Genomic DNA, 26058 nt, shown 5'->3' with positions numbered 1-26058 from the left:
TTACGTTATGCCTCTGCTGATGTATTTTTTTGTATTACAGATAAGTGTGAGATTAGGAATTTACCTTGTCAAAATGGGGCTGTGTAAGTCATTGCAGTTTTATAGTAGACACTGTAGACACATAGTAGCACTGTTTCTTTGCAGCACTGAAGTTCTGGGCTCAGATCCAACCAAGGATGAAATCTGCATGGGATTTGTATGTTCTTAGCATGTTTTTTGGGGTTAGTACAGGTAGTCAGCGGCAATGTATTTGCGTATTGTTATTCAATTCTCTATAAAGAATATATGACAAAATCTTTAACTCAGGGGCTGTCCAGTTACTCTGCACTTACCTGAACCAACCATGAGTTTACCTGAAGCTGAGAAGACGGCCATCACCTCCAAGGTTGCCGGCCATACTGTTCATTTTGGAGGAGAGGCTCTAGAAAGGTAACACCTCTTTCATCGTTCATTTACTAAGTTTTCAGTAGCTGTCCTATAAGGCTCTGTTCACATCAGCACTGTGGCTTCCATTTACAGCTTATAATGGAGAGTGTCAGGTTCAGCTGAGGTGTCTCTTAATTTGATGGATAAGATAGCTCTGCATGTTTGTAGATTTTTTTTTCTGTTAAAAATTACAGACCCTGTGCTGTAGCTCACTAATGAAGCTTAAGACTCATGTAAATAGGGTCTAAGTTATAATCAGTAATGTTCTAATATCTAATTTGTAGCTCAACATTTGACTTGTATTTTAAAGAGGTTGACTGAAGTTTTCCTGCTTTTATGTCAAGCCTTTACCTTTCTTGTGCACTCTCACTGATCTCCGGCAGTGCTCTAGAGAATGATTAGAGAATGCCTCTATTCCCATGCTCAATGGCAACCCAACGGTTGGACCCCTACCAATTGGCATTGTATCTCCTGCTCAGTAGGAACAGGGGATGGTGAACTTCCCTCACACCAAAAGTTATTACATTTGTAATTCTCTAGTTGAGTCATATTACATATACATCTGTTATCCATCAATACATATGGTGTAACGTCTCTACCTGTCCAGGTCTCTGCGCCACCCTCCGCTTGCGCACTGCGGCGCAGGAGGTGTCTCTAGTTTGATTCCTTGCTTAGAGTTTTTGGTTGCTTTATCTGAACACTGCTCTATTACTTATCCTCTGTAATTGAATTTCCACAACACATATCTCCTGCATCTTGTTTCCCTCTGTTCATCAAATAGTTAATTTTAACCTTGTCTGTGTGATTGATAGCCTGTCTACCAATCAAGTCTGGGGCAGGTCCTGGACTTCCTATATACAGGTCATCAGCCCACACAGGTTTGCTGGCTATTGTGACTCTGTCCTGTGACTTTGTCCTCGCTAGCTTCCTACTTGCTCTTACTATTGTGTTACCTAATTCACATGGGACAATTGGGATTGGTGAATATTAATTTGCTATTACTGTATCTTGATTCCTAATGACAATTTGTTTCTTTTGCAGCCATTGTCCAGCTCCATCAAGGAAACTCTGGCCGACAACTTCCCCGATGAGTTCAATGATTTTTCTCAGGCTGCTTGCGATAAATTGATGTCTGCTGTGTTCATTTCCCTGTGTACAAATAAAGCTGGATGTCAGTGTGATAGCTGGTAGCTAACATGTCTTAACCATTTGTTCAATAAAACTGATTGAGCAGTTCATGGCTGGCTGTCTTCATTGCTAGAATTTGGAGATGTGTCATTTTATTAAGCAGTATATACTAAAATCAATAAGGAGAAGGCTGCACATAACTAAAACGCTGTTACAGGTCCACAGTACAGCTGTGGGAATACTACCCAAAATCAGGTAGACTTTGCCTGAAGCTCAGCATTTCTTTTGTGGGTTTCAACATTTGCAATACAGATGCCAGTGGGTAAAACAATCTGCAATGATTGATTCAATAATACACTGGGCTGGTGGTACCAAGAATTTACAAAATAAACACAAAAAGGGTACCCCTATTCATACTGATAAAGCTAAAACATAACTTTTATTTAATAATTAATTAAAATATATCCCCGTGTCCCCACTCAATACAGATACAAACAGGTTGTTGGTAATTACACACACACCTATTTGCAAAATTTTCTATAAAAAAAATAGGGTGGAGAGTCCCCGATGAAGGTAATATTCTTGATGCCCAATACTAAATGTGTAGCAAGTGGGCTGCTTCTAAATAATGGGGGCAGTCAACTCCATTCCCCTAATCAAAGACCCCAGGCAAAGCTATGGTAGTGGAGTTCTATGGTCCAGTGATCGCTAAATGCATAAAATGTCACCAGTGCATAATGGGTACAATTAATTGAGGGCTGCGTTGTGAAAATTGATCTGTAGAAATAACATATGAATCACGCCAATGGGTCGGTATGGCACACGTGTCTATGTCTAGTCTTGCAGATTTCCTCAATTTCCCCCCAGGTGTACACTAAATCATATGATAGTCCCCTCCACTGCCTGTCTTCCATATTCAAATCTAAATCTCTCTACGCGTTTCATTGCATACTCATCAGGAGAGTGATACATGCAGTTATGGTAGTCAAAATAATAAAGACTGCGGTAAAAAACACAATTCCTGCGGCCCAGATGGTGGGTCGCAGTACTGAAGTGAGTCCGAGAATCTGCAATGATTGACATGCTGCGGGTTTAAAGCACAGTTTTTAATGCACCATGTGGATGGCATTCCTCCCGGCTCACACTGTACAGCGCTATAGGCGCTGCTGTGGAGAAGGACGTTCCAGCGGTATATAACACCGCATGTGCCCAAATCCATGAAAGGTCCTCTTTAATTTCCCTGCACTGTCGGCTTTCTACCTGTATATAAAACCGCATGATGTGAAAAACACAATTTAAGATTCTGTTCACAACTACATCATGGCTTCTGTTATAAATCCAAAACACCACATAGTGTTGACTTCATCTCATGGCACATGTCACCTTTACCCAACAGATTTCATGACTATGTAGCTGTTTTGTTAGTAAGGGTGCATTCACACTGAGTAAACGCTAGCTTATTTTGTAGAGTAAAATTACACTTGTAAATTTTGCTATCCCATTGACTTCAATGATATTTCTTTACAAGTGTAAAAATACGCCTGTAAAAAATACGCCTGTAAAAAATACGCCTGTAAAAATACGCCTGTAAAATGTCATTGAAGTCAATGGGATAGCAAAATTTACAAGTGTAATTTTACTCTACAAAATAAGCTAGCGTTTACTCAGTGTGAATGCACCCTAAAGCTGATATTTTCAGTTTGTAGCTGAATAATGATCCCAGTTGAGCCCAGTGGGCTCAGGTATTTGCCTGGGTTTCCCAAGTAATGGAATTAAACACTCAAGTCAGTGGGATATGTTAGTGCTTCGCTGGTGTCCACCATATAATAGTTCCAGCAATGTTATTTCACTTTCTCTACTCCTCTTATGGAACAAAAAATGTTTTTCCAGGGCTTACATGTTGATGATTGATCGATGACAGTTCAACACCAGTGACATGTGCAGATCAGCTGTTTGAAGAAGCCGCAGCTGATCTGCCAATAAAACAGTCACTAGAAAGACCCCGCATAGCTCAGTCCTACAAACGACTACTAAAATGACAACAACAGTATATAAATAAAAATGAATGGGTTTTAAAGCTGGGGGCTGACGACAGAAACCCGGCGGAATGACACAGAGTGGTCACGGGCACGGGCACAAGTGTGAACGCCCCCTAACACAGCAGGCCCATACAGAAGACAGACATTTAGGAATATTTGTTTCCACTTTTTTTGCTATGAATAAACCATACATTTATTGTCAGATAAAGTAGTTAAAGTATTTACACACTATTATGCACTCATCCTATTGGTTTGGATCCAGTTTATTGGTCACTTTTTTCACAACACAGCAAGCTCTGAGTATTCTTAAAAAACACCATTACAATAAAAAAAGTTGGATTGTTAATATGTGTTGTTAATAGAGATTATAAAACCAGAAAATAACTCTGTGCAAAGGTTTCCAATACCTTTCACACGGCTCTGCTTCTCTATTTCTTTAGTATTACTTACAATATGTATTTATTCAGTTTGCTTATATAGTGCCAGCATACTGTACTTCACAGTGCAGAGATATCTATCGCTCGCACCACTCCATGTCCCTCCATTTTTCCTGCGGTATTTCCTCCGCGGGCAAATCGCAGCGTTTCCAACCTGGAGGGCCCTGGTGTTGGGTTTTTTTGTCTTTTTTTCTTCCAGTGAAATGAATGCGGGCGCAGATGTGTCCCATTCAGCAGGGGCACACTTATATTCAACTGCATTCAGGCTGAATTCATAATGGTGATACAAATGGCCCTGTTTTTAGGAGTGGTGGTCTATGATAGAAGATAAATATGCTTTGTAGGGGGGGGGAGGGGCAACACAGTAGCTCAGTGGTTAGCACTGCAGCCATGCAGCGCTGGAGTCCTGGGCTCGTATCCCACCAGGAACAACATCCTCAAGGAGTTTGTATGTTCTCCCCATGTTTGTATGGATTTCCTCCCATTATACAAAGACATACTAATAGGAAAAAAACCCATGATGCCTATATGGGGCGCTCAATCTACATTAAAAAAAAAATGCTTTGTGGTGTAGCCCCTTTAAAGTTGGGTTGACAGCAAATAAACATCACTAAAGCACACATAGTATTTACTTAAAGAATTTAATCCATTTCTGCAATCTGCATGAATCACCATAATCGTATATATGCAGGTATAATAAGTGTCTATATCAGTATGTAATAATTATATATTAATTGGTTAACATCATTTACATTTATCTATTAGTGCAGTGAGACTTTGTATTATACATGAAGTTTACATTGAGAAGAATGCAGAATAAAATGCACTACCTTACCTCACATAGAGATGGTGTACAATTATCAGAGGGCAGCAGTTATCCATCTATCTGGACATTTCTAGATGTCAGTCAGCTCAGATAACAAGATACTGAACTATTGCTCGAAGAAAGTGATGAGTGTGGACATATGTGGTTTCGGGTGGAGTTGTGCGGTTTACACTTGTTTATGGAATGTCAGTATCAGTAGAGCAATGTTCTCTACATATCTGCGCTTTAATTTTTGTTTTTGGCACTCGTGATCATTTTTTACTTTTAAAAAATGAGTTTTTTGTAAACCTACAACATGATACTATATGCAGAGAGCATTTTAGAGAGAAAGAAACAATGGGGAGGTTGCTTGTTTTATTTTGTTGTTTTTATGCCAATAGTGACAGTGACAAGTGACATTGGTAACTACAGAATTTGATGAAAGATTTGTAACACACTATCACCGTGCCGGCCAATTGACTTTCTAAAAAGGCACAAAAAATTATTCCTTTAAGGTGACATGCGCGGCACTGTCGAAATTTCAGAATTTGAAAGAGATGACATGATGCTGCAGTCGTCCCTTCTATTTGAGTGTGTCCACTTTCTATGTCTTTACTCATTGTTTTTATTTGTAATTGTCCTCTCATTAGTCAAAATATCCTCCATGATTTGTAGGGTCCAGTGCACATCTTTTTCCATACATGCTCAATGTGAACAGCCATTCAAGGTGGTACATTGCTTTGCAAAATGTAAGAAAGTTGTTGATTTGGAAGCCCAATAGTGAATTTTGAAGTTCTGGGTGACAAAATACAATGAGGAGAGGGGAAATTGTCAGGTGTGAAATGGCACAATCCAATAAGTTTGCCAAATTGGCAGATGAGGGGGTTTGAATACAGAAGTAAACTGCTGCAGAAAGATGCTTCCTCTGATAACCAGGAAAGTATCTTTAAAGGGTATGACATGGATAAACAGATTTTGGCAAGGTGGAAAAAAAAAACGAAATATACTCACTTGTCTCCAGTGCGCTGGTCTCTCCCACCACAGTCCAGCACCGCTGCAAAGCTTCTTCCTCACCGCACATGACCACTGATGTCGATCAGCAGCCTAAGGAAAGCAACCACAACATCATTCACATTACGTCACCTGTAATGTCCTGTCCCGTGAACCTGGGCTAAGGTATGTCACTGGGGGTGAATCAGAGAGTGGGAATGAGAACAGTAAGGCTAAGTTCACACAGAAGTTTTTTGGCCAGGATTTTGACTCAGAATCCACATCAAAATCCTGCTAAAAAAAACCCTCCCATTCACTTCTATGGGAGGCGGTCATTTCCGCTCGCGGAAAAAAAGAAACAACATGACCTTTCTTCAGGTGGATTCTGCAGCTGATTCAGCCGCAGATGTCCGCCTCGCCACACTCCCTCCCAACTAGGCCCATTCATTTGGGACTAATCCAAAGTGGAATGCAGTGACTGGATGGCGGTGCACTGTATGCACTGCACCGGCATCCAGACACAGCTAACCGCTTCTTGGACAGGATTTTGAGATGGCCTCAGAATCCGGTCCAAAAATCTCTCGTGTGTTCCCGTGTGAACTCAGCCTTGGTAGGGAAAAGCAGAGAGATCAACATAGGAGAACCCTTCACAGGGTAGTTGGTGAACGGTAAATCACAGCAAAATCGGGAGTGGCCTTTATAAAAGTAGATAGCTACATATATTCAGACCGTATATAATAAAAGTAGATGTCATTAAATCTGTGTTTGATTTCCTTCTTTTATCAGGTATAAGGCAGAGGATTGAACCCAGGACATGATTCATAAAAAGCAGGCGCCTTATTGACTGAGCCACAAGGTCTATCAGTCTTGATGTAAGCTTTTTTCCCTTACCAAATCATTCTTCTCTCTCAATAATGTATTGGTATATTGAGAAAAATCTCTATATTCATATATATTTTTCAGCATGCAGTGTACTGACATACAGAGATATGCATTAGCCCTAGTTACAGCAGGAATGCAGCCTACTAAGCTATATTTTAGGCTAAGGCTCCACGGGCCGTAAACGCAACGCTAAAGCGCTGGGGGAACAACCACGGCGTGAACGCATCGCAGTTTTTCCCGCAGCGCTTTGAACAGAAAGTTTACAGAGTTTTCCTCCGTGGACTTTCTGTTACAATTATATCTACAGGGAAGGCGGCGGCGTTTCTGTGGATATAATTGAGATGTGCGATTTTCAAAACCGCAACGGTTTTAGAAATCGCAGCATGTCCGCACTGAGATTTTTGCCGCAAAGTGGGCATGGGATTTGCACAAATCCCATCCACTTTGCAAATATTGTAAAACACTGCGATTTTTCCTGCGGCATTTCCACCGCAGGCAAATCGCAGCGTTTCTGGCCGTGCGGCCCCTGCCTTAGAACTTATCTAGATCCTCTGGGACACAGCAGTTCATACAGTTCCCAGCCCCTGGTGTTCATGTAACTACTGGGCCAGAAGTGGAACCACATCATGTTTGAGTATCCTTCCAGATGTATATAGTCAATGGGCGCTCTGGGACTTTAAATAAAAGTGCAAACAAGGGGGATACTGCAAATCCGTAGATGGATAAAGTAAAAATAAAACCTGACATACATGAGAGAACTGCAATCACAATTTCCATGAGGTCAATTTTGTGAAAATTTAAAATTTTAAAATTTGAGATCATGGCTTTTTTAGCAACTCAGGCACAGAGACTTCCAAGGCATAAAAAAAAGCAAATGTTAAAAAAAAGTGCAAAGAAATTACAGACATGATAAATGATCCCCAATATGTTTTAAAGACAGATGTGTGATGGCTACACAACAGTCATGTGATGGCTTTTTTTTCTTGTTTGTGTGAATAAGGCCTTATGCATTGAGTTGATATAATCTCAGTAAAAACTTCAATTTCATGGGGCCCCTGTATAGTGGTTCTCTAGTATCACATCCATTTTTTTGTAGATTTTGTGAGACGCATAGATTAAAGCATATGTCATGTGTGAGCCATGTCTTTGGGTTTTTTTTTTCCCTTTACATTTGGTTGTATGTGCCTAGTCTGTCTCCTCACTGTTGTTTGGCCTTGATTCCTGCTTTCTACAATCTGTCCAGGTGGATTTGATTAGCCAGAGACTTCATAAGGGATCTACTGACTAGTCACAGCTTAGCCTGAGACCATAAGGTGATCTGCTCATGTGAGTGGTGTCTGTAGGATGGGGGGGGGGGATTAGCTTGGCAGCAGAGGTGTCATATCTGATACATGTTGTTGTGAAGTGGATAGTAAGATTGTTGTATTCATTTTTGCAGATTTTCTTGAGTAGTGTGTATGTTGTCCAAGCCTTTGTTTGTTTGTTAAATTTGGTTGCATTTGCATGGTCTTCTCTTTGTGGTACCAGCACTTATGTTTGGCCCAGGTACAAGAAACTGTATAAGGGCTCTACCTACTAGCTTTCACTCCTTTTACGGAGACCATATAGTAAGGTGACATTTTTATGATCTGTTTGTATGAATGGTGTTATGTGATGGCCACTATTGCAGTGGTGTGGCTCTGAGCCTGGGGGAATTGCTTGGCCCTCAGGGTGCTGCTGGGTTGCTCCCACAGGGGGCGCAGTGCTGTGGTGATTGCTGTGCAGTGCTTTATCCAATAGTTTAGGGGTTGCTGTGAAGTGGCTAGTGTGCTTATACACCTTTGGTCAAAATGCATACTATGAATCTTTTGTTCATTTCTGTAGCCTTTGCTGGGACTGTATAGTACTATGATGCGAGGTCCCGGTTTCTCTCTTTTTTTTTTTTTTTTTTTTTTTTATAAACTTTCTTATATAATAAAGCTCCTCTATACTGGTGCTGTGTTTATTTAGAGAAGAGTGCCTTTAAGGCCTGGTTCACATCTGAACGGAATACTGAACGCATTGGCAAGCGATGAACAGTGAAAGCACATGGATCCCATACACTATAATGCGGTCCTTGTGTTTTCCGTGCGGGATCCGCACGCGTCATGCATAAAGGAAAGTAGCTCGTGAAGTACTTTTCTGTCCACATGTTCCATTATAGTCTATGGGGTCCATGTGCTTTCATTAGCTCACCACATGCCAGTGTGTTCGGTAATCCATTTGGGAGGGTCCCCATGCGGACTTCCCGACCGGATTACCGAATGTACATGTGAACCAGTCCTGTTTTTCTAAGGGCTGATAAAACGTAATCTATGCTAAAATCTTATAAAAGTGATGGCAATATCAAAAGTGGAGTAGAATATATTCATGTACAATAACTGTTTAATAAACTGCCGTTATAAGCCTCCTGGATAGTGACTTGTGTAACATATAAGGAGAGCTTATGGCACGTGTGCAGCCTGTGGACACTACAACACTTATTTGTAGTTTTATAGTTTTTAACATTTTCATATGACTAATATTTCCGTGCAGTATTGTTTTCCTGAATGACATAAGACTTTACTGAGGACTCCTGGCTTTGGGCTTGGACACACCGCTATTCTTTTTGTACATGGGCTGTGCTTGGTATAGCCACTCGGCCTATTTACTTGAAAGGGATAGAGCTGGGATAGAGCTGTGATAGGGCAATGTGGCCTGAGAAGTGGAAGCCACCTCAATCAGCTGATCTGTTGGGGTCCCAGATATTGGACTCCCACAGACCTTCAGATGATTACTTGTCCTAAGCCTAGGTTGTCACTTCAGAAGTATCAGACTTTCATAACCTGCAAGGTATTAACTGTGCACAATGTAGTTGCTCTGAGACGATGACACTTAGCTAGTCAGGAACTATAGATTTGCTTATTGTTGTCAGTATCCAATTGCATTGAAAAATATATAAAAACTCTATTTCAGGAATGAATGTTTTAGATAATCTGCTTTCAAACCAGCCATGAAATTCACCGAACATGAGACGACTGTAATCTGTGCTACCTGGTGCACGCTCTTGAGTTCTGGCCAGTTTCTTGATATTGGAACAGATGCCCTGGAACGGTAGAACCAACTTTTTTTTTCTTTTTCATGTCACAATTGTAAAATGGTTATTAATTTAGTCACATATTGACAGGAGGCGCAACATAGGAATGTTACAGTACTGTTGACTTGTTTTCTTACGGTAAATGTTTTTTTATAAGACTGGTCAGGAGGGTTAACAACTTCTATAAAAGTCTCATGACTCTGACTATAAATGCTCTTTTCCCCATTTTCTTACCCTAATCACTATGATGATGTCTTATGTGAAATATTTGAGAACCTTTTGGCCTTTGCTTTTGCCGCCACCTCCAGCTTCTATGGCAGTACGAAAGTTTAGATCAACATACCCCTGAATTAATTCAGACCCTGGATATAACACATAAATAAACTCAAACCCCTAATCAGACTGTGTGTGGTTTTGCCTTTCACCTTAAGCCCGGGTTCACACTGGGTTTTATAGGCCAGATTTTGACATGGAATCCATGTCAGAATCTGGCTCAAATAACCGCCTCCCTTTGAAATCAATGGGAGCAGGTCATTTCCTTTTTCCGTGAGCAGTTTGTTCCTACTCGCGGAAAAAAGAAGCGACGTGTCCTTTCTTCAGGCGGATTCTGCAGCCAATTCAGCGGCAGACATATGCCTTGCGACACTCCCTCCCAACTAGGCCCATTTGGGTGGAATCTGAGGCGGGCTCCATGTCAAAATCCAACCAAAAAAAAACCCAGCGTGAAGCTGGCCTAATGCTTGGTAGTGTCACCTTTGGGGTCTGGAACTAGGGTCGCCTCTCCTACACCTGATCCCCCACAGTTGTAGGGAAAATCAATGGACAGGACTGTGGTTATCCTCATTTTATGGAATTGAAGAATTGACTCCATTCAGCTTTTTTTTTTTTTTTTTTCAATTTTAAGATGCAAAAAAACAAAAATGGAAAATAACCAGCAACAAGGAATGTTCCAGTTTGTCTTTAGCCGGCATCTATAGTATCATCTTTTCATGTCTGCTGGTTCTCGGTATGTCCTGTGATTTTATGATCACGTGATGTTAAGGTTTCTAGGCATATGGACGGCTCCTCCTTTCGTCACGTGACTGGTTTTGATCACGTATTTCTATTGTAACATCGGTGTCCATGGAGCTAGTTTCTCTGTAATTCCCGAGTGGATAGGACAAGTGTCACCCTTTTGGATTATATTTATCTATTTTCATCTGCCGTTTTGCTTTCATCATATACGGTCTTTTTCATGGTTCATTCGGTTTATTTCGTATACAACAAAAAATGTACCTCTAGGATTCATGCATGTTATATATGTGTTCTATGTGTTTGTTTATGTGGTTTATACATCATATGCAGTAGTAGGTGTTATAAGTTCTATTAATTGCAGTAGACAGATTACCAGGGGTATATATCTGGCGTTTCAGTCACTGTTCAGTATTGCTATGACTAAGGGGCTAACGCCCTGAAACGCATCAGCGGGTCACTACTTGGTGTCTTTCATGGTATGTTTTTGTAATTTTTACTTTTTCTCACTTGATGTCTTGTGGTGGTTTTTACTATTCCCCCCCCCACACACACACACACACACACACAAACACACCATTAAAAGTTAAATTTTATGTTTATTGGAACGTTCCTTGTTGCTGGATACTTTCTATTATTTTTTTTTTGTATTTTCACACTTACCATGATCAGGAGGATTCCATGCAATCAGGAGTTCCTATGGAATGAGACTATACAATTTGTAGGCTGTGGACTACAGTGTCCTCTGTCTACCTGCCAAAAAACAAACCTTTCTCTGAATGGAGTCTATGGCTGATTTAGGATAATCAAAAGCGGTATCGCTGTAAACACAAAGCAATTGAAATATTTTTTTTTTTTATAATAAAAAACGTAATAGAAAAGCTGTGCATTACACCATTCATGAGCCGCTTGTTCATCTTCCTAGTTTCCTACTACCACTAAACAAACTGCTTTTCCTGCAGACTCTTCCTGGCCTTTCCTTTGACCAAACGCTACTTTTCCCACATGGACATGAGAAATGGGTCAAGGGATGTCCAACACCTTGGAAAACTGTTTATGAGAATGATTAATAATTGTGTCGAGCACCTGGATGAGCTTGAGCATCATAAAAGTCTCTTCTCTGTCAGTGACTGCCATTTTCAGCAGCTCCTAAATAACCCTAGTGAATACAAAGTAAGTGATCCATTTGCTATACAACAAGGAAGATTTGTCTAAATTGCCAACAGTAGCTATTGAGTATTCAGTTTCTTTTTCAACAGGAATTCTGAGAAATGTATTAAGTTCTGAAAAATTTCATCCATTGAACTTATCCACTCATTCTGCAACAATGAATGAATAGCCTTCACTGGCTACCCATACCCATCCACTGGGTAGCCATTGCCCAGTAGATGGATATGGGTAGCCAGTGAAGGGATTGGCATAGATGAGCAGCTTATGAAAAATGAAGGTGGAGGAGGGGAGAAAAGTGGTGGATTAGTGGGAGTTGGGATGAGACTATTGTAACATTGTTCTCCATGGGCTCTAAGTGGGAAATTGAGGGCTTGGACTAGAATTTCCGTAGTGTCAGGTGAGGAAGGAGCAGAGTCCATGGATGTTCTTGAGTTGGAGACAGCAGGAGGTGTTGATGGCTTGGGTGTGTACTGCAAGGACTGAGTGAGCTTATTTGTGTCGGTGTAGCAGTGATATTGAAATCTGAGATTGAGTTGACCAAGGGTGTACATGGAGAACAGGAGGGATCCTAGGACACCTACAGAAAGAAGGCATGGTGAGAAGGTAGTGTGAGATTCTGAATGTGCAGGTGTTGCGGCATGAGAATAACTGAGAGCCAAGTCTGTGAAGTTTGTAACGAGGGAATGGTTGATTGTGTGGAAGTAAAGGATGAAAAGAGAGTGGTACTCCTTAAATTTTGACGCTAGGACAGTTTCTGTGGAGCGATGGGGTCTTAAGCCTCACTGTATTCTGTGAAATATTAAGTTGGAGAGATAGGATAGCTCACACTGTAAGAGTTGACTGGAGAAGATGGGTCAAGGAATTGTTTAAGGCTGCATGTGACAATAGTGTGTTTGAAAGCAGAAGGGAAGGAACCTCTGGCTAGAGCAGGAGTGAAGAAATCTGACATGGGGGGGGGGGTTGTAAGGTGTGACTGGATTGGGGCAAGCACACAAATAGTGAGGTGGGATTTTCAAATTAAGGTGTAGATATTTTCGTTGGCGAAGCAGGTTAAGGATGAAGAGCGCTAAACAGTTGGGTAGAGTGGTTATGGGGGGTGTAAGTTGAGAATCTCTGGTGTCTATTTTGAGGCATAGTCTTCAGATGAGAAAAGTAACACTGGAGGGGGCACAGAAGGACGGAGAAAGGAGTCTATTGTATAGAATAACTCTTTAGGGTTTTGGGATGGGGAAGATATGAATGTGGTGAAATTGACCTTCTTTGCATAGGGGAGTACATTTAGGATAACTGCCTTTTTATACCTGATTAAGTCTTCCAGAGATTCTTCCAGAGATTGGCTTCCCTTCCAAGCATTTTGGAACCTGTGAAGCGAATCTGAGGGTTTTTTTTTTTTTAATCAGGACTGTGTGCTATGGTTGCCTATTGATTGGCTGAGTTCAGATGTTTGAAGAGGGCTACCAAATTGAGGGCATCTGCATCCTGTAGTGAGGATATGCCAGTGTGTAAGAAATCAGGGCGTGCAGGTGTTAAGGTTCCTGTGGGGAGTGTTTAGTTTTGGGGGATGAGAAGGTTAGTAAGTTGTAGTGGGTGAGTTAGAAGTTGGATAGAGAGCAGATGTGAGTGACCGCCAGGACCTACCACTGTCTTCATTGCCCTGGCTAATGCACTTCCTATCTAGACACCCCCACTATCACACTGGGTGATTTCAACATCCCCCATTAACTCAAGCCACCCTTCTACTTCCAAACTCCTATCCCTTACCACCTCCTTTGGTCTCTTTGTGGTCATTCTCTGCCACTCACAAAGCAGGAACACACTGGGCCACTTTTTTTTTTTTTTTTTTTTTCCAATCCACTCATACCTCTTCAATAGAAAATAACTCATTTGTTCCATCTTGCTTTTGTTAAATAATGATCCCATTGGTGGTTATTGGTTCTAGATTCCATTGACTGTTACTGGTTCTGTATGTATGTTAAAAACTGAAATATAGAGCATGTCAATTTAACTGATTTTGCTTTTCTGTCATCAAAAAGACAATGGTGCATTATGTTTTTGATTTTGGGGAAAAGCTGAAGACTTGCTGTAGAATTTTTCTCTTTGCATACCAAAGATTGAAGTACACAAACTTCACAATATAAATTATTGGGTGGGGGTATTAATTTCCTATCTGTGTTCCTAATCATGGTTCTTCTCTTGTATTATAGCTGCTGTCCCACGCACTCCAAATATCTATGGGCTTCCACTTTCCCAATGACTTTACCGAAGCTGCTCTGACTGTTTGGGACAAGTTTCTATCTACACTGCCCAAGATCAAATAAACTGGACGTCAGTGTAATGTGTGATAACATGTCTTACGTTTAACAAGTTTCACAATAAAACGGACTTCCTAGTAGTCTTTTTTTTTTTTTTTTTTTTTTTCCCTATGTCTTTGTGATTTATTTATTTTTTTATTTAATTTCTTTAGACTTGCAACTTTTAGGGCTGGGGTTAATGTTACTCCATGTGGAAATGCCACTTATTTGTGCGTGGCCATGATGGTCATACCAACTACCATAAAGCTAAAGATGGCTGACCAGGAAGTAACCTGAGGGTGAGATTGCCTCTACTATCCGATACACAGCAGGCCCCCTCATCTCTGCCACACTTGAGTAACTTCCCAGTTAGTCCATATCAGATCCATTAAAATGTTTTGAAACTTGACTGAGGACTATAGGAAAGCTTGAGTTTCCATTAAGTAGCACATACTAAAATCGGAAATGGTAATAAAAATACTATAGAATACTTTCCGCCCCAGACTCTGCAAGTCTATACTGTATAACCATAAAAGCTATTTACAGCAGGTACCAAATGAACTGACATTCTTCTACTGCATGCCTATCTAGAGGCAATGTGCTTTACACCCCCTCCACCTATAAGCCATGAGTGCTCACCAATCCCACTGTACTGTAACTATGTGGTCTGCCACTCTGGTTGACTTGCTGTGACTCCTAAATGCATCCTCTTCGCAATAATACCATAGACAGTTGTGCAATATCTAGGTGAGAAGTTTGAACTGATTTGCTAATGTCATTACAATGCCATGCTGAAATTCAATGAGTTCTTTAGAACACCTTGTTCTTTCACCAATGTTTGTAAGGCCGGGACTGATGTGATGTAAATGCTGCGGTTTGGACATGTTGGAAACGTTTCGGCAAACCACGGCATTTTACAGTCCATGCAAAGTGAATGGAATTCTAGTGAATTGTGTTCACACACTGCAGAAAAATACACAACAGAAATGCTGCGATTTCCAAAACTGTTGCAATTTTTGGAAATCGCAGCATGTCAATTACACCTATAGGGAGACAGAAGGCATTTCTATAAGTATAATTGAAGCAGAAAGTCCACAGAAGAAAACTCTTTGGACTCTAGAATAAGCCCTGTAGGAAAAACCGCAATGAGTTTTCATTGTGGCTTTTACTTCAGTGCTTTTTTTTCACTGTTGCCTGCTGAATTCCATGATTAAGAGCGGAGTAAATATTGGTCATGGTTACATCCCTTACATGTTACCTAGTGCAAATTTTTAACTCCTTAGATGTCAGGACCACCTATGCCAACCCAAGTATTTAGGATACTTAAAGTGTTATAATTTTTTTTCTTTTAATCAGGATATATAACACATTTACCTAAACCATTGTAGAGTAATATTGTACCCCTTGTTTGTGTTTTCCCATATCTATTTCAATAAATTTGTATAATTGATAGATTTTGACTCTTCTCTTTTGTTATCAGCTACTATTGAACAGTGTTCAATATGGTATATGTGAATTATGGGGGACTAATGGTTTGATACCCATTGCTTAAGATATGAACCTTGGGAATGTTTATGGTGTTAATGTAAAATTTTATTTACAGCTCAATGTGACAAATATACAGTAATATTATGTATTTTGCGTATGTCACAAAATACTATGGGCTGTATTGTGCATACTGCAGTTACAATGGCTCTATCTCTCCATTCAGTATCAGGCAGTATGGACCCTTGATGTAGTTTTTTTTTGTTTGTTTGTTTTAGAGATAACAGTAAGGGTGTAACTCACAGGTAGCCAATGGCAATGTGTTTACTTGTTGTTGTCCAAGTGTGAATTGCTTTAAAAGGGCATGACAAAAGCTCTGCATCAGGGACTGTCCAGTTACTCTGCACTGACCTGAACCAACCATGACTTTCTCTGAAGCTGAGAAGAAGGCCATCACCTCCATCTGGGCCAAGATTGCTGGCCATACTGATGACATTGGAGCAGAGGCTCTGGAAAGGTAACACCATTCTTTGTTTATATACTCATAATGAATATTTCACAGTATATTGTTTTCACACTAACTTGCAGTATAATTTGCTATTGTTGTCTTAGAAGTTACTAAATTTGTACCCCTATAGTGGACTCATATTTTCCTTACCAACAGTCCATTCACTATCCATCAATCAATGTGGTGTGTGTGTGTGTGTGTGTGTGTATATATATATATATATATATATATATATATATATATATATATATATATATATATATATATATATATATATATATATATATATATATAATCATAGTTTTCCTTTTGTTTCAGGCTTTTCTCAAGCTTTCCTCAAACCAAAACCTACTTCAGCCACTTTGACCTGAGCCACAACTCCAAGGATCTCCGTAGCCATGGAGGAAAGGTTCTGAATGCCATTGGTAGTGCTGCCCAGCACCTGAATGACCTTGACCATGCTCTGTCCAAGCTCAGCGACCTGCATGCCCAGAAACTCAGGGTTGACCCTGGAAACTTCAGAGTAAGTGATATATTCAAAGTATAAGGGGGGAAATTTATCATAACTAGTAAATTGAGCAGCTGTCCCTCACATTCGATATGAATTCTGCTATTTTGTTCTAAAAATTCCCTGAATTTTGGAATCTACTTGGCTGCTGTGAGCAATTACTTCACTTTTCCATTGCAACAGTTTTGATAAATTTGCTCCGGATTAATCTGCAATGGAGTTAAAGGGGCTGTCCAGGTTTTTGCTATTTAGTTTATGCATAGGATAGTTCTATATAAGGAGAGTCTATAAAAATTGAGAAATTGCTAGAGACTATATTGGAAAATTGAATATTTTTTTCACTCATTGGAAAGTGGACAACCCCTTTAAAAAAAATAAATAAATAATAAAATTAATTAGGGCTTGTTCACATCTGCGCCCGGTCTCCATTCATGCAGGACTCCTTCAAACCTATTCATTTGAATGGGTTTGAAAGATGTCCAGCCATGAGTGCCGCTGAGCGTTTTATGCTCTCCGCAGCGAAACCATTTTTATTTATTTTATTTAAAAAAAAAAAAAAAAAAAAAAGTTTCAAGGTGGAGAGCATAAAACTCTCACCGGCGTACACGACCGGACCCGGTCTGACAGCTTTCAGTCTTCTGCAAGCTCAGAACGGACTCCGGGTGCTAGTGTGAACCTAGCGTAAGTAGAATAGGTTTATAGTTTCTAAATGATATACTAATAATGAAATGGTTACATATGAGGTTAATATCCATTTGCTGTTATCTTGATTCCTAATGACAATCTCTTTCTCTTGTAGCTGCTGTCCCACGCCATCCAGGTGACTCTGGCCGTTCACTTCCCTCAGGAATTCAATGCTGTTGCTCAGGCTGCTTGGGACAAGTTCCTGGCTGCTGTGTCTTCTGTCCTGGTCTCCAAGTACAGATAAACTGGGGCTCAGTGTGATCTGTCATGTCTTAATTAGAGATGAGCAAACACTATTCGAAATGACAGTTTCGAATAGCACGCACCCATAGGAATGAATAGCGTCCATTCCTATGGGTGCGTGCTATTCGAAACGGGAGTTTTGAATAGTGTTTGCTCATCTCTACTCTTAATCACTTCAATAAAGTTTATTGAATGATGGCTGGCTGTGAATAACTATTTATTACATAGAGGACTGCACTTTCCATCTTTCTCAGCCTCCTGGGTACTATGTCCTAACTCAATCCTCTCCTCATTCTTCACATATGGGTTCCTAAGCAGATTGTATGGGGGAATTATTAAGACTGGTGTTCTGTATGTCAGTCTTAATCATGTCCTGGACTGGCTTGAGATGTATCTATTAGGAGGCTGTCAGTTGCCCCCACATTATCATGTCTTCACTCCAGGTTGCCCCCACAGTATCATGTTACCTCACCCCCCCAGGTTGCCCCCATAATGTCATGCCCAGACCTCCTCCCCCCTCCGTAACATGTCCTCAACCCAGGTTGCCCCCACAGTATCATGCCATGCTACCCCTGGTTGCCCTCATAGTTTCATGTCCCCCTCAGGTTGCTTCCACAGTTTCACCTCCCCCCAGTTTTCCCCCATTGTTTCACGCCCTTCAAGATTTCCTCCACAGTATCATGTCTTCACCTCAGGTTGCATCTATTGTTTCAAGTCCCCCCACTGTATCTATCAAATTAAAAAAAATAAAAATAAACCTTAATACTCATCATTCTCCATTCCCCTGTTCATTCCTCTCTGGTCCCGGATTCTTTAAATAGTAACAGGCACGATGTAAGTGACATCACTACATTGTGCCTTCTGCTCCCAAAATACCAGCAGCAAAGACAGCGACCAGGTGGTGAGGCAGCTCCCTACTACTTCACTGGTTTCAACTCCAGAGGACACCGATGAGTTGGGGGATAGCCTGAATCCACTGCCCTAGACAGCAAAACAGCAAATGTAGGACTGTCCCACTGTCCACAGGGGGTCTCCTCTACCTTATGGCCTGGGGCAAGTCCACCATTGGCCCTATGTTTAAAGCGGCCATGATTGGGTCATTACATACCTGTCTGCTTCACAGTCCCGCTCCTTCTTGCTCCGGGTGTACTGATATGACGTAATGTACGCCCAGAGCAGGTAGAAGCAGGAGGTGCTGGAGAGCAGACAAATATCGAGCTTAGCTTGTAGGCCACAGGCTCAATGCAGCCTATAAGCCTGTGAGTGGTAGAGCAGAAAGCCTATGTCTTTCTGCTCTAGTAGCAGAACTGGGTCAGTGGCACCACTTCTCCCTGGTTTTGCTGTCTGGTTATTACAACTGGATTTCAAAGCTGGGGAGAAACTGGCTGCATCACTTACACTCACCGGCCACTTTATTAGGTACACCATGCTAGTAACTGGTTGGACCCCCTTTTGCCTTCAGAACTGCCTCAATTCTTCGTGGCATAGATTCAACAAGGTGCTGGAAGCATTCCTCAGAGATTTTGGTCCATATTGACATGATGGCATCACACAGTTGCCGCAGATTTGTCGGCTGCACATCCATGATGCGAATCTCCCGTTCCACCACATCCCAAAGATGCTCTATTGGATTGAGATCTGGTGACTGTGGAGGCCATTGGAGTACAGTGAACTCATTGTCATGTTCAAGAAACCAGTCTGAGATGATTCCAGCTTTATGACATGGCGCATTATCCTGCTGAAAGTAGCCATCAGATGTTGGGTACATTGTGGTCATAAAGGGATGGACATGGTCAGCAACAATACTCAGGTAGGCTTTGGCGTTGCAACGATGCTCAATTGGTACCAAGGGGCCCAAAGAGTGCCAAGAAAATATTCCCCACACCATGACACCACCACCACCAGCCTGAACTGTTGATACAAGGCAGGATGGATCCATGCTTTCATGTTGTTGACGCCAAATTCTGACCCTACCATCCGAATGTCGCAGCAGAAATCAAGACTCATCAGACCAGGCAACGTTTTTCCAATCTTCAATTGTCCAATTTCGATGAGCTTGTGCAAATTGTAGCCTCAGTTTCCTGTTCTTAGCTGAAAGGAGTGGCACCCGGTGTGGTCTTCTGCTGCTGTAGCCCATCTGCCTCAAAGTTCGACGTACTGTGCGTTCAGAGATGCTCTTCTGGCTACCTTGGTTGTAACGGGTGGCTATTTGAGTCACTGTTGCCTTTCTATCAGCTCGAACCAGTCTGACCATTCTCCTCTGACCTCTGGCATCAACAACGCATTTCCGCCCACAGAGCTGCCACTCACTGGGTGTTTTTTCTTTTTCGGACCATTCTCTGTAAACCCTAGAGATGGTTGTGCGTGAAAATCCCAGTAGATCAGCAGTTTCTGAAATACTCAGACCAGTCCTTCTGGCACCAACAACCATGCCACGTTCAAAGGCACTCAAATCACCTTTCTTCCCCATACTGATGCTCGGTTTGAACTGCAGGAGATTGTCTTGACCATGTCTACATGCCTAAATGCACTGAGTTGCCGCCATGTGATTGGCTGATTAGAAATTAAGTGTTAACGAGCAGTTGGACAGGTGTACCTAATAAAGTGGCCGGTGAGCGTACATCTCCCTGCTTCTGCTCATGGCCTCTTCTCTTCCTGCAGCAGCCTGGGCCCTGTGCTTTCCAAACACGTTGTGTTGACATAATGCATGGGGGGGAGACGGTGAATCCCCTGGTGGGCCAGTCCATCCTGGATAACAATGGTATGTTGTTTAACTGTAATGTGCTCTGTAACATGGTGATAAGAGCTAAGTATGCCAAGTTCACACCGGTGCCCTGTCTCCGTTCAGGGTTTCTGTCCCTGAATCCACTTAAAAAATGCATCAAGAAAAGTTCTGTAAAGACCCACAGAACAGTATTGTGGGTGAGGGATGGTTCATGGCAGTTGTAGGCTGACAGCAGGAAGCTACCCATGTAAATAAACGCAGAGGATGCCATGAGCTCGCATATAAACTCAAATCACTCAAAACACTGTTAAGGTATCTTGGTGCAATTAAAACCCTTTTAAGGTGAAACTTATATCCGTAAATACTGGCACAAATCTAGATAAATACACTGCTGTGTAAATTATATACACAAGGTACATAGTGTTATCTATATTAATAGCAGACCTGTACCATGGAATGCTGCGACCTCCACCTGAAGCCCCATTAGTGTAAAAAAAAAAAAAAAAAGCTCTTCAAATTACCAGAGTCCAGCACTTTCAGAAAATCTACACATTTCAATGAATTGGACTTTGTTGTAAAAATGTAAATATAAAACATTTTGCGATATATTCACTTTTTACATTTTGCATTGTCCCTATACATCTGATTTATTCAGCATTGGTTGCCATATTTGCTGCATGTGTTAGGTGGTGTGGGCACAGGGCTGGTGTTAGGGGGAGGCAGACTGAGCAATTAAACAGGGCCCCATCCCCAAAGAGGCCCCCAAGCAATCTGGGGCACCAGATTTTTGACATTTTGCCGCAGCACCCCTTTCAAGTGAACCAACGTCCTCAGAACTCTAATACAGTTTACACCTGTATGAAAGCGAAGGGAGGCAGAGGCTCCTGCCATGCTGTAGGCCACAGGATTACACGCACTGTCCTGGTGCAGGCCACGTGATGACAAGACCGCATTGTGCAACCTGTGCCGGACGTCTGACTTCAGGAGAAGGGTTGTTTCTCTGTTACTCGGGATCAGGTAAGGTGAGGAGAAAATTGTTATTTTCTTTAAAATGGAGAGGATACTATAAGTAATGAGGAGACACTATAAAGGAGGCACTATATGTAAGAGGGGACTATAACTAATAAAGAGAAGCTATGTTTTATAAGGGGCACTGCAAATAATAAGGGGGCGACTATAACTAATAAAGAGAAGCTATATTTTATAAGGGGCACTATAAATAATAAGGGGGGACTATAACTAATAAAGAGACACTATGTAATAAGTGGGACTAAAACTAATATGGTGGAGCTATATATAATAATGTAGAGGCATTATAACTAATAAAGAGGTACTATACATAATAGGAGGCACTAAAAGTAACAAGGGGGGACTATAAGTGATAAAGAGAATTTATATATAATAAGGGGGGATTATAACTAATAAAGAAGATCAATATATAATGAGGCACAATATATAATTGGGCTATATCTAAATAAAAATGAATTATATTTAAGAAAGGGCAATATATGAAGTAAGGGGGACTATAACGAATAAAGAAGAACTATATGAAATATAAAAAACAAAAAACTTGATAGTCTTCAGTAGTTGATACCTTTTTTTAATGGCTAACTAATAATGATTTTTCGCAAAAATATGATAATGTGTTTTTCCAGCTCACCCTCTCATCCAGCCGAATGCACGGAAACGCAGGTGGACTTCAACCAGCAGGAATACAAATTTTTCGCAAAAAGATGAATCCAGCATAAGGATGGGTTAGATGAATAAAATTTAACTTTTATTAAATCTTCATAAAATATAGTAACGTGCTTTTAGCAAGATCCAAATTGCATGGCAACTAATAATGATGACAGATTACAAGCTTTCGGGATATCTCAGAACCCTTCCTCAGGTATAGTTAAAAACAATTTCTGAAGGATTCATATTTATGCAAAAAGAGACACATAGTAATAGAACATACCTCCCAACCGTCCCGATTTCCGTGGGACAGTCACGATTTGGGTGACATGTCCCGCGGTCCCGGTTGGAGGGAGGTATGTCCCGATTTCAACTCAGATCTGCGTCCAGAGGACGCAGATCTGAGTTGAACACATATGCGGCTGAAGCAAGGAGCTGACACAGGTCAGCTCCTCGCTTCGCCGCTGCCCGCCTCTCTCCCTGACACATGCGGCTGAAGCTGCTCGCGTGCTCGCTTTTCCACTGCGTCCCTCTCTCGCTGACAAATGCGGCTGAAGCGAGGAGCTGACCTGTGTCAGCTCCTCACTTCGCCGCTGCCGCCGGCTCCTAGCTTGTAGACGCGATGTACGCATGTGTCAGTGAGAGAGGCGGGCAGAGAGCGGCGAGGGAGCGGAGGAGAAGGTAAGTTTAATGTGGAGGTGGAACGTGAATCTGGGGGCAGAGATGGAAAGGACATGAATCTGGGGGCAGAGATGGAGAGGACATGAATCTGGGGGCAGATATGGAGGGACATGAATCTGGGGGCAGAGATGGAGAGGACATGAATCTGGGGGCAGATATGGAGGGACATGAATCTGGGGGCAGAGATGAAGTGGACATGAAACTGGGGGCAGAGATGGAGAGGACATGAATCTGAGGGCAGAGATGGGGACATGAATCTGGGGGCAGAGATGGGGGACATGAATCTGGGGGCAGAGATGGAGAGGACATGAATCTGGGGGCAGAGATGTGGGACATGAATCTGGGGCAGAGATGGAGAGGACATGAATCTGGGGCAGAGATGGAGGGACATGAATCTGGGGGCAGAGATGTGGGGACATGAATCTGGGGGCAGAGATGGAGAGGACATGAATCTGAGGGCAGAGATGGGGGACATGAATCTGGGGGAAGAGATGGAGTGGACATGAAACTGGGGGCAGAGATGGGGGACATGAATCTGGGGGCAGAGATGGAGAGGACATGAGTCTGAGGGCAGAGATGGGGGACATGAATCTGGGGACAGAGATGGGGGACATGAATCTGGGGGCAGAGATGGAGGGACATGAATCTGAGGGCAGAGATGTGGGACATGAATCTGGGGGCAGAGATGTGGGGACATGAATCTGGGGGCAGAGATGGAGAGGACATGAATCTGGGGGCAGAGATGGAGGGACATGAATCTGGGGGCAGAGATGGAAGAGGGACATGAAACTGGGGGCAGATGAAGGGTGTATATGAAACTGGGGGAGAGATAGAGGGGGGACATATAATTTACGGGTGACTGTAGGAGGATTATACTGTGTGCGGGCACATGAAAAATTATCGAGTGGGCGGAGTCAACACAAAAGTGGGCGGGGCTAAATTTGCTACGCGCGCCGCACATTTTGTCCCTCTTTCGGTTCTTCAAAAGTTGGGAGGTATGATAGAATGTTAGGTGGGAGGGTACATGGTCATTGGTACACACAGGTAAACAATTAATCAGTTCACAAGGACCTTATCAGTTCAATGATTGGTCTTTATAGCTCCCGCATATCGCAAGCTGACAGGGATCGTGACGAGATAGTGGCATAACACAGGTACTTGGGCATGTTAGATGCCCCCAGGCATGCTTCCCCTGCTGTCCCAGTTTCATTCCATGGTGTTTGCATCATTTCTTGGGGTGTCATAGTGGACTTGGTGACTCTCCGAAGTGTGGCTTCCCCTGAAACGAAGCATTTTTGCCCATAGACGATAATGGGGTTCGATATTCGTTCGAATAGTCGAATATTGAGGGGCTAATCAAAACGAATATCGAATCTCGAATATTTCACTGTTCTCTCATCTCTAATTATTACTATGATGGGGCAACAATGTGGGCATCAATACTGTTTAGGGACACGGATGTAGGAATTGTTAACATGTGGGGCATTATTAAATTTTGTTTAAATAAACAACCCAACTTTACTAGGATAGAAGTGTGTTGTCACTTAGGGTGTGTAATACAAAAGGTTGAAGTATCACTGTGTGGTGCATTACTACCGTCTGCAGGATAACTAATGTTTTGGGCATTACATGGGGCACTGCACTGCATATACACTTATTTGTTGGGACACTGCCTTGAACTACTTGTTTTCATGGACAAAAAAGAAGTGGTATCTATCACTGTATGTAGGGGTATAACTGGCAAAGACTAGATCTCAGCAAACTTTAAACCCTCAGCAAACTTTAACTGGGACCCTCACCCCACCTCTACATGGTTTAATGCTCCCTTTCTGGCCCCATATGGTATAATGTCCTCCTTGCTTCTTCAACCCTATATCACCCATTTGAAAAAGTATTTGTCCCTCTAAAACATATTCTGCATTAACTTTACAAGTCATAGGTTAATGAACACATATTATTTGAGATTACAATGTGACAAAGAGATTAACATATAACACAGCAGTAATGATAATTAGGGTTGAGTGATCGGAATTGGAAAAGATCGGATTCCGATCGGCGATCGAGTAAATTTCACAATGGCGATCGGAATTCCGACTCGATCTTTTCTAGCGGGATTGAGATCGGAGGTTATCTCAAGATCGGCTCAACCCTAAAAATGACTTTTCCCATAGAGAAGCATTGACTATGGTTGAGGATCGGGATCGGAAAAGATCAGATTCCGATCGTTGATCGAGCAAATTTCACGATCGAGATCGGCTGGAAAATGATCAGAAATCGGATTTTAAAATCGATCTTGAAATCTCAAGATCGATTGAACCCTAATGATGATCTTTATCACGCCCTGTGATACCACAATAGAATCTATTAATTCTATGGCCCTTGAATGACTTTGACTTTCATGTACATTTTAAAGTGCCAATGTTTTAAGTTATGTTGAATCCTGTACTGCCTTTGTCTTGGTTACATCCCTTACATGTTACCTAGTGTGAATTCTTAATTCCTTAGGGTGCATTCACACTGAGTAAACGCTAGCTTATTCTGAACGTAAAACACGTTCAGAATAAGCGGCGTCTAAAGCAGCTCCATTCATTTCTATGGGAGCCGGCATACGAGTGCTCCCCATAGAAATGAATGGGCTGCTTCTTTCACTCCGAGCAGTCCCATTGAAGTGAATGGGAAGTGCCGGCGTGTACGGCTCGGCATGAGCAGAGCTTGCCGTACACGCCGGCACTCCCCATTCACTTCAATGGGACTGCTCGCAGTGAAAGAAGCAGCCCATTCATTTCTATGGGGAGCGCTCGTATGCCGGCTCCCATAGAAATGAATGGAGCTGCTTTAGACGCCGCTTAATCTGAACGTCTTTTATGTTCAGAATAAGCTAGCGTTTACTCAGTGTGAATGCACCCTTAGATGTCAAGACCACCTATGCCAACCTAAGTATTAAGGATACTTACACAAGTGTGTTATGATTTTATCTTTTTTATAATCATCTGGAAATGATAATACATGTACCTAGGCCATTGTAGAGTGATATTATAGCCTATGTTTTGTCTTCTATTTTCTTAATAAATACATTCATATACAGTCATTTTTTAAGTAATAAGTTTTGACTCTGTTCTTTTGTTATAAGTGACTATTGAGCAGAGTTTACTATTTGTGAATTATGGCCATTCCTTAAACTTGGGAATGTTTTTGGTGTTGATATTAAATTTTATTTACAGCTCAGTGTTACAAATATACAGTAATATTATGTATATATTTTGCTTATGTCACA

At 41.7% G+C, this 26058-nt stretch overlaps 2 protein-coding genes across 2 annotated transcripts; both read left to right on the top strand.

The window, feature by feature from the left end:
* The first annotated feature begins 343 nt into the window (after positions 1-343).
* Positions 344-12027, top strand: LOC142217251 (hemoglobin subunit alpha-5-like). The gene is made up of 2 exons (XM_075285446.1): positions 344-429; positions 11775-12027. Exons 1-2 carry the CDS (start codon positions 344-346, stop codon positions 12025-12027), a joined length of 339 nt encoding a protein of 112 aa, XP_075141547.1.
* Positions 12028-16131: 4104 nt separating this feature from the next.
* LOC142216925 (hemoglobin subunit alpha-5-like) lies at positions 16132-17718 on the top strand. Its single transcript, XM_075285038.1, has 3 exons — positions 16132-16275; positions 16585-16789; positions 17574-17718. Exons 1-3 carry the CDS (start codon positions 16181-16183, stop codon positions 17700-17702), a joined length of 429 nt encoding a protein of 142 aa, XP_075141139.1. The 5' UTR covers positions 16132-16180; the 3' UTR covers positions 17703-17718.
* Positions 17719-26058: the final 8340 nt, after the last annotated feature.

The sequence above is a fragment of the Leptodactylus fuscus genome, chromosome 8 (genome assembly GCF_031893055.1).
Source record: "Leptodactylus fuscus isolate aLepFus1 chromosome 8, aLepFus1.hap2, whole genome shotgun sequence".
NCBI lineage: Eukaryota > Metazoa > Chordata > Amphibia > Anura > Leptodactylidae > Leptodactylus > Leptodactylus fuscus.
Note: the sequence above shows the minus strand (reverse complement) of the source record. Positions and strands in the feature narration are given on the sequence as shown.

Bases quoted from the DNA above. Each gene is read 5' to 3' on its own strand.
- LOC142217251 (XM_075285446.1), top strand. From the start codon at position 344: ATGAGTTTACCTGAAGCTGAGAAGACGGCCATCACCTCCAAGGTTGCC. The intron at 430-11,774 runs GTAACACCTCTT...CTTTTCCTGCAG, and splicing joins GGAGGAGAGGCTCTAGAAAG to ACTCTTCCTGGCCTTTCCTT.
- LOC142216925 (XM_075285038.1), top strand. From the start codon at position 16,181: ATGACTTTCTCTGAAGCTGAGAAGAAGGCCATCACCTCCATCTGGGCC. The intron at 16,276-16,584 runs GTAACACCATTC...CTTTTGTTTCAG, and splicing joins GGAGCAGAGGCTCTGGAAAG to GCTTTTCTCAAGCTTTCCTC. The intron at 16,790-17,573 runs GTAAGTGATATA...TTTCTCTTGTAG, and splicing joins TTGACCCTGGAAACTTCAGA to CTGCTGTCCCACGCCATCCA.